Source organism: Triturus cristatus, chromosome 12 (assembly GCF_964204655.1).
Source record: "Triturus cristatus chromosome 12, aTriCri1.1, whole genome shotgun sequence".
NCBI classification, from domain to species: Eukaryota; Metazoa; Chordata; class Amphibia; order Caudata; family Salamandridae; genus Triturus; species Triturus cristatus.
This window is the reverse complement of record NC_140595.1, coordinates 81241926-81262350: the sequence shown is the minus strand read 5'-3', so window position 1 is coordinate 81262350 and position 20425 is coordinate 81241926. Positions and strand designations below refer to the sequence as shown.

Below are 20425 nucleotides of genomic sequence, written 5' to 3'. Positions count from 1 at the left end.
CAATATGTTTCCTCCCAACTCCTAATGCGGTATGCCTTGTGCCACCCCTAAATGTGTTTTTTTTTTGCTCCAATACATTTGACTACCAGATTTGTTTATATCACCCTGTCCTTGTCTCCCATTTAAGTCTTTAGTGCCACATCCCAAACTCTGGCCATAACATCCAACTTTAAAATCTGGGCTTAGAGCAGATTCCTAACTGTGACCTAGGGTCTCATATCCAAGCCGAGCTTTAGTTTCCTTTTTATAACCCCGGACTTAATATCCATCTCCAATATGGTACCTAGAGCCCTTCTTCCTATTGTGGCGCCCACTTTTGAAGCATTCTCGCTCTGCAGAAACTATGCCCAAGCCCACCTGAGGCAACCCTCTGGTAAAGATGCCAGCAAAACGAGAAGCAACAGAGGTTTTGCAGGATGGTGTGACAGACAATAGATCCATTTCACAGTGCATGCCAGAAAACCCACCTCATTGCCTTTGATGTCAATGCATCACAAGACTCATACCTTAGTTAGGCCAAATAAACCAGGACTTTTATAGCCAGCCTAAATGTATCCATTAACACTGCTACAGAAAATATCACTACTGTATGTCTAAACCTCAAAATGTCCAATTTTGAAACACATTCAATGTATCTAACTTTGCATTTTGCACCATTCAGATATATATTTTGCTCCTGTGCTTGTTCAATGCAATTTAAACGAAATCACAAATTTCTTCGGTTGTGTATCACTTTATTGAAGACAAGATACCAGCACTGTGCATTCAACGTGCTTATCATCTCAAAAGAGCATTCCAGAAGCCTCTCATTTCAGCACACAATTCTGTGAGACTACAATTTCAGTAAAACCCTTTAGAACTAATGATCTTAGCTCAGCATTCTAGGAGCATGCCATTTCCTACCAACTTCCTAGGATCAAGCAAAGATGTCCAGAATGGGGTTGTCTCATCAGGGTAGGTGCACTGGGAAGCTGCTTAGAAGACGCTATTGAGATGAAAGGGTGTGGCGGGGTCACATTAAAGAGACAGGGAAAACTGAGCTCAAACCACCATGCGTATGACAAACAAGACACTTGCGCAATAACAGACACAGCGAAACCTGACTTAACCACAACAAAAACAGGGCAAGTGTGCCACCTCCAATTAGGGACTTGGGAGACTGACTTTACAGCACAATGAACAGGACAAGGATTGAACCGGTGGATCAAATGAGGCACAGAAGAGGAACCACAACAATGCGTTGGCCCATTACTGAAAGCACAAGGAAGACTGACCTGACACCACCATGGACATGACGAGCTTGGCGCTGGGGCAGCGTGGACTGATGATATGCTGCTGTATGAGGTACTGTGCCATCTCCACAACATTGTCGAAGGAACGCTGCAGGATCTTCTCGGCCCAATTACAGATGAGAGCGCAGGAGGCCTCGACAACATCGGTGCTGTAGGAATGCACCACATCTGTCAACTCCGACTGGTTAAAACGAGAACAAAGCACATTATAAAAGAATTGACCACTGGAAACGGACCTCAGCCTACAGCACACGAGAAATGTATTTCACTTTATGTTAGATCGTTTTGCACATTTCAAGCTTTGATTCTTATTGGCTAATCCTAAAGCTGTAAATGGCAAAATGAGAATTTCAGACCTGTGAAGCGAACAGGGCTCGGTCCAGCCCTGCTTTCAATAATAGAATTTCAGTTAATACAAGTTCATAGCCATATTCACTGAGCACAACCACTGATCACTGCATTTGTGCACCTAAGCACAACATTAACCATTAACACAGAATCAGACCCAACCCCCCCTTTAATTGACAAATGTGAAGGAATTTAAAGGAACTGATCTGAGTAGACAGCAGCTCCAATGCATTGAAAAATAAAACTGCTCTTAAAAAGGCAAGCAGTTCTCCTACCCAACAATGAACATTTGAAGTTCAAATCATTTTGAGAAGGTAGCAAATTCCTAGTCCTTAATCAATTATGGCACCATTTAAACCAAAAGACGGTGGGTAGGCTGTTCGTCATATCAATGAAGATTCATATGATGGAGAACTAGGAATGTAGGTACTTTAGCCAGGGATCACAGGATACTTTCCATGCCCCTCATGGCGCCTTTTATTATTTATTTTTCAAGACTTGGGGACGTCTGTAATCGTGGCCACAAAATTTTTCCTGCCGTTACAGCCAGCCAAGCAGCGAGTTTACTTTAGGAACACAGACCCAAGATGGACAACACAAAAAAGAGCCTTCATCAAACCACATTTGAGTATCAGTTCACGTGAGACTGTGAATCCAGGTTTGCAGGCCTCCAAGAATTAAAGACCAAATATCTCTATAATTTAAACCCTTTATGGTCATATCAAAACAATTTTGAAATGCCAATTTCTTGCAAACTAATGTAAAGATTTACACCAAATTAAGCAAAAAAACTTCCTTAATTAGAATTCTGCTATAACGCCTAGTTTGGTGTATTTGTTCAGGTTTTTTTGTGTATTAGAGAGCAAAGATTCCTCTGGGAATTAAAATGAAAACGTTTAGGGCCCCATGCCTTATTTTGTCGCCCACAATAACGAATAATACCCTCCCTAATGAATATCTAAAAGTCTCAATCTGTTCTCTATTTCCTCTAGCCAGTTTCCACTTGAAATAATGGATATTAAATAATCTTACGGTGTCTGCAGTCTTCAGGTCTAAGCTGGGGAGCGATGGCATTTTCACCACAGTCCTTCGCCGGATGCCACTGTAGCAATATGTTAAAATGTGTTAAGGAACTCTCGCTTTATCCTGCAGTAGGTGAGAAACGCGGCCATTGGCACTTCCCTCCTCTCTGGAATAATATAAACTCATCTGCAAATTTCTTAGGAGTTGGTCATAAACAAGCAGCGTTTCGTTCAGGAGGACAAACCCAGTGTGTCCTCTTTTTTGATATACATAAACGAGCAAGCAACATCAGGCCATCACAAGAGCAAACAAAAAAAGCCAAAAAAGTTATAGAAATGAAAGTATGTACAGACTGCGCTGAGAAGGCAAGGAATATGATAACAGCACAAAAATTAAACTTTTAAAACTTGCCCTTTCTAGGCGAAAGGAGATGGGGTTAGCTTACACCAAGGGGGCTTCAAACTCCATTTTGACATTACCATTAACCCCTTCAGCGCTGCGCGGATTCCCCCGCGGTGCTGAAGGGTTCTAGCGCAGGCGTGGTCATGACGGAACGGTTCCGTCATGAGCACAGCTCAACCGATGCTCATGACGGAACAGTTCCGTCATGAGCATCGAAGGGGTTAATAGTTTCTTGTTTCAGGCCAGGCGATTTAATATTCTTAATTTTCCAGTGAATATCCTGCGTCCGTGCACCAGGATCACATTCTCAAATCTATGTTATCTGGTATGAAAACATACAGGTAACTCAGATCAGGTTGTGTGAACATTTTTAACACTTTAGGGCCCCCAATTCACGAATACTCTTCATCCCAGTTGGGGTGCAAACTGAAAGCACTGACATTATAAATAAACGCTGAACAAATTACCCATGGCAAAACCTGTAGGAATTATTTTTTTTTACTATCTACATGGTGTAATCTACAAAATAAATTACCTTCAGTTGTCTGCCACAAACCGACTAATAAAACAAAAAGGATCAGAGGATTAGGTGAGCACTAAACTGCCCTATTAAGCAAAAACCTTGGTCTTAAGGTACTTTCTATCACGTAGGAGGGTGGATCTGTTTTTAACACCTATTGTGAATGCGGTCCATTGTTTTGTGCCTGCAACAGAAAACTCACAGTTCCGACAACATCAAAGAGCAGTCTCTCCTCATTTTTTTCCTGGGAATAACGTTAGACTAGGATTTGCAACATTTGTAGACTAGGCCCAGAATCTTGACTAAAATTGTTTCCTGCCCTGTAGCCATGAAGGAATTGAATTCCTCCCGCGACGCTCTGCCTTCTTGACATTGAGAATATGCTTGGAGGCTCCATTTTGTGAACCATACAGTTTGGTAATGTGAAGAACTCACAATGGTATTACTGTAATCAGATTTTTAATTTATGATTACTTTTACAATCATAGAGTGATTTTTAAGGAATAGATTGTGTGAGAAGTCTAAAACAGAAGCAGCTGCGTTTACATTTAATTGTGCATCTCAAATAACACCTGTGTTCTTAATATGACTGGCAAGTTATGTAGGAAGATTACATAAAGCTGGGGCTGTGGAAGGTTCGTCTAGTTGCTGAAGTGGATTTTACTGCCCTTAACCAGGTTAAGGAGTATCTCTGTCTAGGCTCCCCTGAGCTTCAGCCCACTGTACCTCATCCATGCTGCCACTGATTTCAGGACCTAAAATTCATCTTGTGGTCTTCTGACACACACACACACACATATATGCATTTGCGTGTCATTGGCATAGGAATGGTACCGTAATTTTTTTCATGAAGGCTTCTGATGAGCCAGGATATAAAAATGTTAAAAACTGACATTGTGGATACATGAGGGACTCCAAAGTACACCATTAACTCCACCGCGTGATAGATCCCCACCTAATGTGGCCAACAAATAGTCCAACAGATCTAAGAGGATAATAAGAGACACTTCTTTGACTCTAGCCATCAGGATGTCATTTTGTGTTTGTGGCGTCATTCAAAAGTGCCACTAATGTGGTTTCTATTTCAAGTCCATAGACATCTAACCAGCTGAATTCCTCAAAATGACTCTGCAGTAGGAATAGTATTTTTAAGTCTTCAGGATCCCTTGAAGTTTTCTTTAACAAGGATTAATAAACTGATTTCTTCAGACATCCATGAACTATTCCTTGGCATTGTGACTGGTTAATGAATCTTGCGACACAGATTCAAATAAGCTGCCCCATTGTCTTTTGACTAAAACACATCATATTATACAGAGCTGGCTATAATCTTGTCATATAAAACGGTGGTTCTAGTCCCTCTCTAACTTCTTGGAAGAATTAATGGGGCTGTCAGGTCAACATCCTGTGATTCTGGGCAAATCGCTTAATCTCCCTGTAAATTAACGTGTCCTTAACTGGTGTTCCTGAAAGGCGCCGGTGTTGATGATTAACTGCGGGTGCTGAGCACCGGAAACCACCGGCTCAAATCAAGCACTGTTCACAGTTGTTTAGACTAACAACTTGTTTGGAAGCCTCTTTCTGGATTTGTTGAGCTTTGTCATTGAGCGTGTTGTGAGTCAAATATAAAGCCCTTTGGATTAGTCAAGGCCTGCCTCAACTATGACTGTTGAAGCTTCGACTCTATTAAAAGGTTCTTTAGCCTGCTTGTTCGGTCCTGTTAATAATTTTTTATGCGCTTGGAGTGAGAGTTTAAACTTCCAAAAATCTAGTCTTTTTGTTTTGCGCCATTTAGTCTCAAGGCTTTTAAAATCTCCCAACGCAGTGGTGCATATGGTCTTTCCTTTCCGATTTGAGAGGGGAAATGCTATATAAAATCTGTAACCTAATAAGGAGGAACTGTAGTATCTTGGGCTCTTCTTGTTCATCACATAACTCATTATTTGCCCTAGTAAATTCTCGTCCATTTTTTTTTTTAGAGACCAGCTGTGCCCAAGGAAGCCTTCCCATTGGATTCACTCTGGAAAAACCAAATGCCAAAGCCCACAAAATAGACTTAAAGCTTGCTAGACGAATGCTCTTATGTCAATAAATTACAGGATCTGTGCAGGGAAAATACCAAGCACTGCAGATTTAACAACTTAGAAAGTGGTAAAACATAGACTGTTCCCTCAAAATCCCCCATTCTGAGGTGCGGAACCGGATGTGCACCCGGTAAAAACCGCACCTTTTGGTATCAGTACTTACCAGGTGCTGTATTCATTGCAAAAATATCCAGGTATAACGTAAATAAAGAACATTTAGTGAGAGTGGCCGCCATCTAGTGGCATTCTACAAGACTGCAGTTCTCTATTTTTAGTTAATTTCAGTGACGTTCATTGGCAGTAATTTCAGCTCAAAGGATCAAAATCCCCCCCCCCCCCCCAAACCCCATGGATCAGGTGTTAAGTATAGTTCACAGGTATGTATCCTGACAAGGCAGATTCAGGGTTCGCTCTTCATTAACGGTCCTGAATATCCGCTATCAGCATCCAGAGATATTTCAGTTCATTAAGGGTGCTACATTAGTGTGATAATCTGTATTTTTAATCCAAAGCAACCCTTGGCCTAACTTATATTATATAAATTGCATCATTCATATTTTAGGATATTATTCACAAATATTTTTTTCCATGAGAAAGTGTCTTATTTATGAAAATGTAGGATTAAGACAAACCTGAGTCAGTTATAAGACTTGACTACTCACAAAAAACTTTGTGAATCTTGCCCTTAGCGAATAACTTGCTACAGCGCACACAAAGTACTTTGTTTCTGGCCGAAGGACACGCCTTCTGTTTGGTCCTTTACAAACTGCTTATAAACTGTAGTGTTCATTCTGAAGTCTCATTTCCATTCCCTTGGAACTGTTACCTTGACTAGAGCAGGGACGTCCAACCTTTTCTGTAGTGAGAGGTACTTCTGATCAGTGAAAATCATTGTGAGCTACTGAAGGCCGAGCCACACACAGTGTTACCGGACACCCCCAGTTTAATTGAATTTCAGTCTAATGTCCCTAGAGCCAGATATTATGGTTTGAACAAAATACTTTGACTTGGGGGGCACTATGGCAGGGCAGCCATGTGCACCCGTGAGAGCGTGGTCTTTGGGGATGCATGAACGAATATGCCACGTTAACTAGCATGCAAGCATTCCATCTCCAGTCAGTGAAACAGAAGGAAAGGTGTTGGATTTAAAATCCAACACCTTCTGACCCCCAGAGCAAGTCATTGTTCCGACTAGCAGAGTAATGGCATGCATTGTAACAATGCGGTGGTTGTAAAGACAGCGTTGTAAAGGCATGCAGTATTCCGGTTTCGTAGTAAACGATGTTTACCGCATGAACATATGTGCATATGAAAGAGAGATGTATGGGTGAATGACAGCCTGTGTCCTATGTACATGTGGCACAGGACATACCATTCACCATGTGTGGCACCGTTACATGTGTAACACAAACATACAACCATTTTTTTAAATGGGAGAAATTTAACGTACAGAAAAATGTTCTGTAAAAATGTTCATAATATGGAACATTTTTCTGCACTTTAAATTTCTCCCACTTAAAAATAATGGCTGTGGAAAGAGGTCCTTAGCCATATTAGGGGAGTGATAGGCTATCCTTTACACCCAGACCCCGGAACTACAATCCTGAGCCTTTACCTTGTGGGATATGACCATCTGACATGGGGCAATTGGTAATTAATCCTTGCAGCGAAACAGCTATTAGCTCAGAAATGGAAATCACCCACAATTTCTTGCAAAATATGAATGGACAAGTAGATTATGGGCACTGATTACTATGGAGAAACTGGCTTGGGGGCTTTGCAACATGGTGCACACATTTGATACTCAATGGCAGTCCCTGGTTGACTTTGCCCAAGGTTGTTACGCTCCCTTCGGCTATCAGTTTAAAGGGAGGTGTTTGAGTTTATTGGAGGCAAGACAATAATAGAATACTGATCCATTGGTGAGGTGTGGGTGTTCATACCCTGAGATTGCTATGTTGGGGGTGCTTATGGGGAATAAGATTTATTGTGTGGGATAGGACAGAGGACGGAGTGTGTTTTTTCGGGTATAAATATCGACACTGTATCTACCAGCTATTGGTAGCAAGATTCCAGCTTTATGGAAATGCAACAGTTTGGAATGTGAGAAAATTAAACTGAAGGGTTAACTTTAGGTTTATATGGATTCAATAAAACTCATCATTTAAACTTTCTCCCATTTGAAAGTGTCACATTTAAAAACAACACGCACCTTGCACCAACTGGCCTATAGACATGGTGCCATATTTATAACTGAAAAATACAGCCATTTGTTTAAATGGAAGCAATTTAAAGTAAAGAAACATTCTTCATAAAATATTAAGACATAATTGGCACAATTGAAAGGGGAGAAAAACATTAAGACAATGTTTCATAGAAATATTTTTTGTCACTTTAAATTTCGCCTATAAAAAAAAATAACTGCATTTTTAAATTTTACATATGTCACAGTGTATATTGGCCAATAACATATTGATTAAGTTAACTCTTCATTACATTTCCTCCCATTTAAAAGCATTAACAAACATCAATTTGTTGTCACGCTCCAATACTGAGCTGACATGGACTTTTATTTAAGAGCAAAATACATCAGTTCTTCACGTCTGTGTCCTACCCTCGGTCATAAATCTCACTCGAGCACTGCTCATTATCAGGCCCTACTATCTGTAGTCTGATGATAATAATGTAAGATATACACAGCTTTTCTGTAATTTTAAAAAGAAAATGTAACCCTGTGCTTATTTAAAAATGCACTCAAGACTGCAAACTACTTTGAAGGTGTATGCAAACTACTGGTAGCGCGGGATCGACCCAATGGAGAGCAGGACTAGAGATTTCTCTGTCACCTGCATGTGGCAAGATGCAAAAATAAGGCAAATTCAATCTAAGCAAATAATACTGGCTTTAGTGAGCTGGTGCTAAATCTCACAAGCTGAATAATGAAAGCATCAAGGGCCAGATATACAAATAACTGTTGCAAATTCTGATAAACCAAAAACTTCTGAATCGTTGTGGGCCTCAATAAGAACTATCTCAGGAATAATAACGAGGTAAAATTTGCCATCACGGGAGGGGGACCTTCTAGGATCAGCAGACCACCATGTCTGTGATTAGTATTAAATAAAGAAAATGTATTTTTTCTAAAAAGTTTTCCTTAGAGGAAAATTGGCCTATTTTAAAAAGAAAAACTATTATTATTTTTGCTTTAGTTAGCATTGATTCCATGGACCACTGCCTCTTCACCAAAAGACTGTTTTACTTTTTTTTAACTCACAAAGGGAAGGTGGTCCTACCTAGGGGATCCCTTCCATTTTAGAAATGGGTGACCACCTTGCTTGACGGCTCAATAACTTTTCAATGGTTTGCAACTTGAGGTTAGTCTGAAAATATTGATACAAAGCATACCCATTCAGTATTTGGAAGAGATGCCTACAAGACGCCTCTTCCAGACACCAAATAGGTATTCATTCACAATGCCATAAAATTGGATCAGTACATTTGAAAACACATTTTTACAGTCGCAAACACTGAATCGGAGCGTCTGCAACCATGAAACTGCTAAGTACAGCTAGCCCCAAATCTTTATTGAGCAATCATTGGTCTGATAAACCTCAGCCTAATTCACAGGAACCCTCAGAGGACCTTCAAAATCATGGACATGGTGAGTTGCTTTATTACGGACAGTGAAGCATTCATGCTTGGGGTCTCCGCGACTTGAATTTCCAGTCTGCCAAAACATTTTGGTTTAGTGTATACAGAGCAGTAAAAGCAAACCAAAACCTAGATAGTAGTTTTAACCAAAAACTAGATAGTAGTTTTAACCAAAAAATCATTTAAAGAGCTGGTTCTCCCCAATCTAAGTGTAGCTCTAAATCTCAGAGACCAAAATAGTCATGCACATAATTTTCCACCTGCAAAAACGTATTGAGCACACCCTGACCAGCCACAGGGTTGTAGTCGCAGCCTGCTTTGAAAGGCCGATCTGGAGAGTTAAGTGCAGCGAACAACGCAGGCAAATTGGCAGACTGCACTTTGGACTTTGTTGGCGAACAAAAGAGCTGCATTGTAATGTAATTGCAATGATACAGGCTCACTACCCCCAACAAGACATTGGAGCGCTTTGTGGCAGGTAGCACACTACTCCAGAACCACATTATAGTGGTTAGTCCAATAGTTATTATTTATTGTTAGTTATTGTGATTAATCTTCTGCTTCCAAGAAACTGTTCAAAGTATTTTTTCCAGTTTTTTATGGTTGATTAGGTTAATAGGGGTTATTTGTGATCATTCGTGTGGCTTTGACACATTTTTTGTTTTTCTGCAGTCAGGGTTTCGAAAAGCAACTGAAAGACTCAAATGAGCTGAAAACACACATAAAAGGATATTTAGATTGTCCTCGGCCTCCCAATCGTCGGGCTTTGATGTTTGGAAAAATCTCCCGGATGATCTTCCCAAAATTAGCTGCGCTCAGAGGGTTACAACAAAGTTTATCACAGTATCGCCTGAAGGGAGAACATACAGTGGGAGAGCAGAGACATTCAACACAGCAGAATCAATGGGTGCTAAGTATGTTACCATAATCTACTGCTATACTGATGTACACAGTATCATTTACACTCTATACTCCAGTTCCAATTTAATTAAAGGGCCCCCATTTTGTTCAAGAACACCCATTTTGCACCTTTTAATAGGCCAAGCCACTCCCATGATGTAAAATACTCCTTTATGTTACTAGATGAGTGAGTCAACACCAGGTTATAAAGGTATGCCAATAGGAGACCCTTTATCTACATCATTCTAGGAGACACACATATTCTCTTTCCTAGCAATGACGCCAATCCCTTTAATGTTGCAGGACTGAGAATAGAGTCCTTAAGGGGCCACGGCAGTTGTTATATTCAGTTTGGTCATCAGCTGTCCATCCTGCACTAGTGCTGACTGCAGTCTCCCCTTATACATCTCAGTCTTAGTCTGTAACATCCTTTCAGGCAGTGGTTTGCCCACACGGCCCACCGGTTCTTATCCCAACACATTTGCTCATAAACCCAAGAGATGTAGGCTTCCCCCACAGGCGCCCAACGCCCATTGGGCTCAAAGGGCTTCAGCCCACCCCGTCGTGGGCGTCAGCCCAACTGAGACAGCTTCCCGGGCACACACACAGCCCCACCCGAGTAATTCACAGGTCTTTAAAAGACCATTTATTTGCTAACGAGGCTTTGTTGTGTTTTCACCCCTTCTTAGTGCCCCTGCATCTCCACTCTGCATATTGCTGGAAGAATCAGCCCCCCCCCCCCCCCCGAAATAGGGCTCTAGTTGCACCTCTGTTCCCCAACATGAATAAAATATCTCCACTGTCCGGTGTTTCAGCCTATCCTCGAAGGAAGTGGTGCATTTGTAAGACTCACTTGTACGATTCGTACACATCCTGCTTTGGCAGACAGGTGTCTGTGTGCTCTTCCAGGTGGTTGCGAATCCAGTTGCAGGCCCGCTTGTGTTCTGCCGTACTCAGAGAGTTGACATCTAAGCTGCAGCAGAGAAGGAGAGAATTGTCTTAGTGTTTGTCAGTGTACAGAGGTTATCCAAAGGTGAAGAGAGGCACGCCCCAAGTACAGTTCCTGGTCACCCACCTGTGCATGGTTTTCTGCCACCAGTTTGAAAAGACTCATAAGTCTCAATCGCTTAGTCGTCAGTAATAAGGAATTTATCAGCTTACATTCATTATTCAAATGTTCTCAACATAGTCAAACTGATCTAAAGGGCAATCTGGCAGTTCCAGAACAGCTGGTCTGACAAGGTAGCATGTGGGCCAGTTTAATGCCCGTTTGTGGTCTGGTGAGCCGCTTTTTACTGTAGATTTCTCTAATATTACCACAAACATTGCCTGCAGCAAGCACAAATGCACGCAGTCTTCCATATCTAGCGTAACACCTACACAGCTTGTCTGTAAAAGTTCAGAACTGCCCTGATTTAGAAATGTGAGCTACGTTTTTTTATCTATCGGAATCGCTAATGAGGGCTACTTTTATTTTGGTGCCCGGCCTATTTTCTGTCCTACTCTGATCTTGGTTCTAAGGTAATTAGGTCTACAATATTCCTAGAACTGAGGGTGCAACTTGCTATTTAACACATTTTCTTACATATCACCACAATCCGCGCGCTTAAACCCCATTAATAATTCTTCATTTGCAAATACTGATACTGCGCTGTATGGTAAATCCAGGAATTTCCACCCACATCCTCAGTGCAATTCACCAGGTTGTTCCCAGCAAAATCTGCACAAGAAAAAAAACAGATGTTACAGGTTATTTCACTAAGCTCAATTCTGCTAAAAACGCCCACCATTTTTGCCTATTTTCATTTTTACCTATTTCAAATTAAATTGTACTTTTAATGAAATGGGGCCTGATTGCTTTTTGGTTATATGTATATTGTGATCTCACATGTAATCTTGTAGTGAACATGTGCACATTCAGTGGCACCGAGAGAGTGTTTCGGGGTGTCGAGATGGGGCAGCTATGTTCCAGACACTTTGATTTTCAACACAGGTAAACATTATTATTATACTATTTAATTAAAATCCTTGTAAAAACCAAACAAAACTACTGAAGTAGTATTCCCTCAAGACCTATATTTCTTTAAGTAACGGCTTCTCAGGGTTCAAACAAGGGGCATAATAGACATATTTCTCCACACAGAATAGTTACTTGTTATCACATATTTTATTTCATTTTTTTTTTAAACTTTTAGTATTTCACATCTTAGAAGAATTTCTTTTTTGTTATATACAAATATGTTTTCAATTACAACACGATGACTGTCATAATTTGTCAAATAGTGCTGTACATTCATGATTTTAGTACTTTTAAAATCACATTCAGTGAAATAATAACAGATTAATTCAACACATCCCCACATACATTCACACCTCTCTCAACTCACCAATCATATCTCTTACGCTCAATACATTCACTCTCTGCACCCCAGAACAACACTGCATGCACAGCTGGAGAACTGGGTGATAAAATCAACCCTCAGTCGCTGTGCTGATAGCTGGGGTGTCACACTCTCTCTCCGGTCGACGTACGTTTCAATGGTCTATTTGTTTAAAAACCATCTTCTTCAGGACCTGTTATTTATTGCTTAATAACGGGTGGAAGGAGGGGGAAAAAAAAATTCTGCAATAGTAAAGGGGAAAGATGATCAATCTTGACTGCTTTTATAGAAAACCCCTGGATGTGATTTTAAAATTACTATAATTATTGAATGTACAGCACTATTTGACGAATGATGACAGTCATCGCGTTGTAATTGAAAAAATATTTGTATATACCAAAACAAATTCTTCTAAGATGTGAAATACTAAAAGTTACAAAAAAAGGGGAAAAAATGAAATAAAATATGTGATAACAAGTAACTATTCTGTGTGGAGAAATATGTCTATTATGCCCCTTGTTTGAGCTCTGAGAAGCTGTTACTTAAAGAAATAGAGGTCTTGAGGGAATACTACTTCGGTAGTTTTGTTTTCTGTTTTTCTTGTTTTCCCCTGTTCCCTGCCAAGTTATTTTTGAGGGGGTGCCTTGATCATCTTATTAAAATCCTTGTACACATCAACTAAAGAGGAAAGAAATATAAAGTTGATAAAATTGCAGGTACGTGCATACTAAATTCTAGAGCGATCACCAACCCGTGACATATACAACCTTATCATGTTTAATAAAGTTCCAGAAAATAACATACGCACCCAATAAGGGAGCACAATTTTCTCCAAAACGTGCAGTTCTTGAGACCAGTGGTGGGAGGGGGGGGGGGGGATGTTTCATGAGCCACGTGTGCATGTCGCGTTGACTGAAAGTGCAATGTGCTACTAATGAGAACAAGCCTTGTGAGCTGTGATCATGTTTCACTTTTGGGAGAGAACTAGTGGAGAGAGAACGCCATACGAACAACCAGCAGAGAGAATCAATTTCATTTGTAAATAGAGGTTTCGAACTGAACAAGGAAGCAACTATCCTGAAGAGAAGATAAGACATGCAATTCTAGAACAATCAAACCAGTGCCACACTTGAGTGTTCCAGACCCCAGACCCGAGACACTGGTATAGGACGATGCCCTCCTCTTCCATTTCAGTCACCTCAGTAAGGCGCGTGCCCTCTCACCTCTTCTCCGATGCACTTGGTCCCGGCGGCAGCTGCAGGTAAAGGTACAGTTTATCGTTGTCGGAAAACTTCTGCACTTCTTGCTGTTGAGAAAGAAGATGTGTGAAAGTGGATAGACAATCCAGCATGCCCCATCTCTGGATCTAAAACAAACTCTGTTTAAATGTATAACAAGTTCAACTCAAGCTTAAGATTAAATTTTTTTCTTTAGACCGGTCTACCAAAATCAGCAAAATTATTGGCAAATATCCAAGGAACTAGGAAGGCTATCAACTCTTTTCGGACCAGGACCAAACAACAACTTTTTTTGATGTTGAATAGGTCAGGTCAGTTCTTGAATAACAATTTCTGCCAGAACAGTAGAAGCTCTGACCTTTATGATGGGGATTCAAGGCTAATTGAGACTCCAATGGTGGAGCATCCGTAAACAGTTTTGCCAGGATGTCCTTAAAATCACATAAGAGCTGTGTCAAGTTTGGGCTCAGAAATCACATCAAGGCGTTCTATCAGGTTGTGCCCTGAATTCCTACTGAGGAATTGTGCAAAAATGTGCCTGGAGAGCACACTGGACCATTACTTAAAGTCATGCCCTAAAACTGTGCTGGGGGACAAAATGTCAAGATTTGTCCACCAATTCATGCCGGACATTGTGTCAGGCTGTGCCCCAAGATCATGCTGGAATACTTTGAAGCTGTGCCCTGAAATTATACAGGGGTGTTATGCCCCAACATAATAAAGGGGACCGAACTGTGTCCTGAAAATCATATTGTGGCGTTGTGTATCGGTGTGCCGTAGCATCCTAAGGCAGTAGCCAGGTTTGCCCTAAAATGTTAGGGCACAGGGTTAAGGTGTGCTTACAATTGCTGGAAATGAATTAGAGTGTCCCTTAGGACAATACCAGGATTCTCTTTATAAGTGTGCCCTAATACATGCACAGGGACTTTGTTAAGGGACGCCTTAGAACACTATGGAACTGTATCGCATTGCAACCCAATGTCATACTCGGGCATTAGGTAAAGGTGTGACCTCAAAGAGACCCAGGCATTGTCGCGGTGTGCCCAGAGATCATGCTAGGGATAGTTGCACAACGAGCCCCAAGAACATTCAGGAGTATTGTGTAAAGGTGCGTCGTAAACATGTCCAGGGCTGATTGAATGTATGCCCCATGATCATGCTGGGTCACTACGTCATGTGATACAAAAAATCATATAGGAACACTGTGTGATGGAATCACCTACCAGGATATAGAGACACTGAATGCCCAAAAAAAGATGTTGTGGCAGTATGTCTTTTTTTTTGCCTAACATCATGAAGGCACACTTTGCCAACATGTGCATAAACTCGTGTTTCAAGATCATGCTATGGAATTGGTTGGGGGTGGCCTATAGGGAAGACTGTAAGTTGCTTGGGCAAGTTATATTATATTAAGTAATCTTATAAGGATTTGTGTAGCGCGCTTATCACAAACACAGTGCAAGGACTTAGGAATGAGGTTATACAGAGCAAGGATTTAGGAACAAGGTTATCCAAAGATCAAAATCAGTGTTCCCCAAGAGTAACCGGGGGGAACGGGGCATTTCTACCTCAACGGAGACAATCTTTAAACACAGTACTGGAACAAACCCGGGATGGCGAAACCCATCAGTGAAAACGTGGCAGACACACATCCTATGTATGCATTATTAGGAGTATTCCACGCGCCACATCTCATTTGCCACCTTCCTGTATACAGAAACCCTTTATCTGACAGACTGAACTCACCAGGATGCTGTCCACTTTGCTCTGAACACAACTGCTGTGGAAGCAAAAACACAAAAGAAGTCAGTTGTGAAACTTGAACAAAACGTAAGCAAATATCACCCATGAAGACGATATAACATAACATCAAACACTGAATGTTAGGATTTGTGCAGCAACCAACAGAAATAAAGTATGGAGGGGTTTATTCTTTGCACAGGAGACAAGTCAGGGGATCAGTTACCTTTGCCCCGAAGTATGACGGACAACACTTATTTCAGTATATTAATTCAACACTAATCCTTATGAGTTCCAGAGTAGCGTGCTACTCGCCAAAAAGCGCTTCAAAACCCCATCAGGGGTAGCAAGCGCTATATAAATACAAACCTCTTTCCCTCTTCTATCCCGTCACCCTCCCTCTCTATCCAAATAACTGAATAACATATCCACCACTCAAATTACTTCATGTTTCACTATACTAATTTTTAACACTAATCCTTTATGGGGTCCAGAGTAGCGTGCTACTCGCCAGAGAAGCGCTTCACCACCCATCAGGGGTAACAGGTGCTATATGAATACAAACCTTTCTTCCCCTTCTACCCCTCCGCTATCCTTCCCACTCTAAATAACGGACTAATATCCACCACTCAAATTCCTTTCATATTTCACCATACTAATTCACCACTAATCCTTTATGGGTTTCCGGAGTAGCGTGCTACTCGCCAAAAAAGTGATTCAACACCCCATCAGGGGTAACAAGCGCTATGTAAATACAAACCTTTTTTCCTCTTCTATCCTTCTGCTATCCTTCCGAATCCAAATAACTGACTAACATATCCACCACTGAAATTACTTTCATATTTCACTATGCTAATTCAACACTAATCCGTTATGGGTCCCGGAGTAGCGTGCTACTCGCCGAAAAAAGCGCTTCGCCGCCTCGTCAGGGATAGTAAGCACTATATAAAGGCAATTATAATACAATACAATTTCTCAGGGGCTTCTCTTATCCTTAAACCAAAATACTGTAGTCCATATCTCTTGTCTCACCTTATTATGACTTGGGTACTCCGCACTTCTAATCCTTTATTCTGTCACCTCTCTATCATACTCATCTTCTGCCTTCAGAGTCCAGTCCTTCCCTCTCACTTCCGTTCATTCTCAGTGCCTTGAAAAATCTTTAAAATGGTATAAAGGCTATAGAACCAACCAACCTCCATCACTGCCAGTTTACTCTGTCTCTAACTATTCTTTTCTGAGATCTACTGCTTTCCCAGGACCACCAGTGACACTGCACATCGCTATCATCACAATTTATCGGCTACATCATCACTTCCATTACTTCTCTGCCCCACCACATACAACTCTTCACACTTAGATTTATTGTTTGTATCCTTGCGAGTAAACTCCAAGGCAGCCCCTACTGCCATCTTACCACAAGACGCTCAGGTTTTCATGTAGCATGGGTACGGAATTCGAAAACCTTCAATAGAAGGAATCAAAATCTCTCAGATAATATTCTCTTGGTGAATCTCAGTCTGTCGAAGAGCAGGAGATGTACCAAGGACATTTTCAAGGAAGAAAGTTTTGTAACATAATGTCATTACAGATAAAACAATTAAATTCTAACAATTAAATGCAAAATCATTGACTGTTAATTGTATTGTTTTGTACGCTTCTTAAAGCTGTGCAACTGGTATGCTTCTGTCGAACCGTTCAAAGACAGCATGGGCATTGGGATCCACGTCTTAAAACAAGATTTAACAAAGACACAATGTCTCATCTTTGGGACCTGTTGACTTTGGCTTTTGGCCATTACTGTGCAACATCAGAAAAAAATACAAAATAAAAAAAATTATTATATGATTCAGATATAGGGCGTAGGCATGGTGATACTACTGGATTGTTCTTTACATTTTGTCACATTTCTTTCTTTACATTTTTTGACTAGAAGCACTCACACTTAGCGAGGACTAGATTTCACACTTTTTTTAAATAGGTTTCAATAAAGTTTTGCATTCTTTGAACTGGGGCATTGACGTTCCAGCTTTTTATTTTTTTAAACAATTTTTATTAGAAACAAAGACAGCAGCAGTGACAATTACCTTGACAATGTAGATATGCAAGTCCCTACCATTACCACTCTTCCACAGCGCCCCCCTACCACACTTGAGTCCAGGGTATCCAATTTCAAACATCGCCAGTCTCCCCCTTCAACAAACACTTGCATGTCTCCGAGTCAGGAGTCGTCGTGTTCCTCTAGCTATTCAGGACGCCTCCCCATGTGTGCAGCTGTTCCTGCGCTCACCCCACATTTACCCGCTGCCTCTCCCTCCTGAGTTCTATCGTCGGAGAGATACATATTTCTCCTCTATACTTTTCCATTTTCCCCACTTGTGATCCCATTTGCACGGGCATCCCCTCCCTTTAAATACTGTTTTCTCGGCGAGCATGGCATGATCCATGTCCTTAGCCCAATCTATCATTAGCGGTATGCTGTCAATTCCCCACCGCTGGGCAATGTTCCGCTTAGCTAGACACCACCCCACTGTGACCCATTCTTGCTCAATCTGCGTGAGATCCGTCGCTTCCCAGATATTGAGAAGACACAGCGTGGGTGTCGGGTGTATAGCCTTGCCACATGTCCTAGCCATTTGCCTGCTAACATTAGTCCAGTATCTCTGTATGTGGGGGCATTCCCATAAAATATGCAGGAATGTTCCCGCCTGATCACAATGCCGAAGGCATAGTGAGTTCGGTCGCCTATTAAGTCTGTGCAGCAGAATGGCATCAAAGTACACTCGGTGTAGGATTTTAAGCTGCACAAGGCGAAGACGCATTGGGATAGCCACCTCTCTGGGTGAAGACAATGCCACCCGCCAGTCCTCATCGGCCAAATCCCCTAGTTCTCCCTCCCAGGCCGCCCTAAGTTTCGACATCGGATCCACACGGTTATTGATCAGTTTCCGGTATGTGAGTGATATGGCCTTTCGGTTCATTGGGTCAAACAGGAGCCTGTCCTCCAGGGGAGAGGAGTCCGGAAGGGGCGCGTTTTTAGGTCTGGCTGATTCTATGGCATGGCTTATCTGAAGGTAACGAAGTCCCTCCAATGAAGCTAACTGGTATCTGGCCTGAAGTTCCTGGAATGATGCCTTTTTGCCTTTAACCCATAGGTCGCCCACCTTGGAGATTCCGATCATCTCCCACTTATCGAATCCCACCGATGTAGTTAGTCTCCCCAGAATATCCGGCTCCCATAAAGGGGTAGCCTTCGTTAGGCGTCCCCGCCATCCCATCCGGTTCTGCACTCCATGCCACACCTCCCTGTGCGCGCCGTCGGGCCGGTCAGTCCCAATTTCTTATGATTGGTGTATAGGGCTCCATTATAGCCCCCTTTCCCCATTAACCAATGGTCCGTGCGGAAGCTCGGATCATCATGTCTCCCGAACACCCAGCTGTTAATGGGCGTCAGTTGCGAGGCCTGGTAATAAAGGCGCAGGTCTGGCAATCCAATGCCCCCATCATACCATTCCATTGTTAGCTTAGCCATAGCTATGCGGGCGGTTTATTGTCCCACAGTAAATCTCACAATACAGCCTCAATCTGTGAAAAATAGGACTTGGGGATCGGATTGGGCGTATTTTGTAACGCATAGAGGAAGCGCGGCAGAGCCAGAATCTTGTATAAGGACGCACGGCCCAGCAATGTTAGTGGAAGAGTTTTCCAATATACTACATCCATTCGAAACCGCCGTAACACCTCCTGGAGATTCTTTTCGAAAAACAACGTGGTATTGGTGGTGATAAATATCCCCAAGTAGAGGAAACCCTGGCTAGCCACCGGGATAGTGTAGCCTCGAGGGCTTCGAGGAGGTTCTCCCCAGAGGGAATACATCTGGGATGTAGTCCAGTTTATTTGATACCCAGAGTGTGCCCCAAAAATATGAAATATATGGCGCACCCGGCGTAATGATCGAGCTGGGAAGGCAAGGTATAGTAAAATATCATCAGCATATAATGATATTCGGTCCTCATGTTCTTCCGTCCATCTCATGCCTCTTATCCCGGGGTCCCCCCTTATCCACACTGCCAATGGCTCGAGAACCAGAGCTCACAGCAGAGGTGACAGTGGGCAGCCCTGCCTTGTGCCTCGGCTGAGGGGGAAGGAGGTGGAGCGATAGTTGTTCACTAAGACGTGGGCCCTGGGTTGTGAATATAGCAACTGGACCCATCTCTTGAATTTGGGGCCGAAGCCCATTCGGTCTAGGACTGCAAACAGGTACTCCCATGCCACTGTATCAAACGCCATTTGTGCGTCGAGTGCCAGTAGCATTGCTTCCTCCTCCAGGATATGCACCTGCCCTATAACCCCATTGACCCTTCGCAGGTTACGCGCCGTATTACGTCCCGGCATGAATCCAGATTGGTCCGGATGGATCAATTCTGGCAAGTAGGGGAGCAGTCGATTCGCCAGTATCTTGGCCAATATCTTTGCCTCAATTGCGATCAGCGAGATAGGTCTATACGACTGACACTCGTCCACTGGCTTGCCGGGTTTATGGATTACCACTATCGCCGCCTCTCGGATGTCGTCTGGTAAAAGGGCGCGCTCGCAGCTTTCGTTGTAAAGGTTGAGAAGATGAGGTGCTAGCATGGAGGCCATTGGCTTAATTAACTCAATTGGGAGACCGTTGGGGCCCGCCGCTTTTCCGGATTGAACATCTTGTATGGCCTTATGTACTTCATCGGCGGACAGCTCAGCCTCTAGTGCCAAACCGTCCTGCTCCGATAAACCCCTCACCTCGATAGTGGCTAGAAGTTCTGCCGCCCATGCCGCCTGGGAGGCTTCTGGGGCCTCATATATT

At 42.3% G+C, this 20425-nt stretch overlaps 1 protein-coding gene across 1 annotated transcript in view; it reads right to left on the bottom strand.

Annotated features, from left to right (window-relative positions):
• The window catches only part of RFX5 (regulatory factor X5), a 71186-nt gene that overhangs the window by 41583 nt on the left and 9178 nt on the right, over positions 1 to 20425 (bottom strand). Inside the window, exons 3-8 of the mRNA XM_085637107.1 lie at positions 15586 to 15619; positions 13825 to 13907; positions 11074 to 11193; positions 10054 to 10170; positions 2673 to 2754; positions 1275 to 1473 (exon numbers count right to left, since the gene is read on the bottom strand). Of these exons, the coding sequence (XP_085493233.1) occupies positions 1275 to 1473; positions 2673 to 2754; positions 10054 to 10170; positions 11074 to 11193; positions 13825 to 13907; positions 15586 to 15619 (635 nt within the window). The remainder of the gene's footprint in view (positions 1 to 1274; positions 1474 to 2672; positions 2755 to 10053; positions 10171 to 11073; positions 11194 to 13824; positions 13908 to 15585; positions 15620 to 20425) is intronic.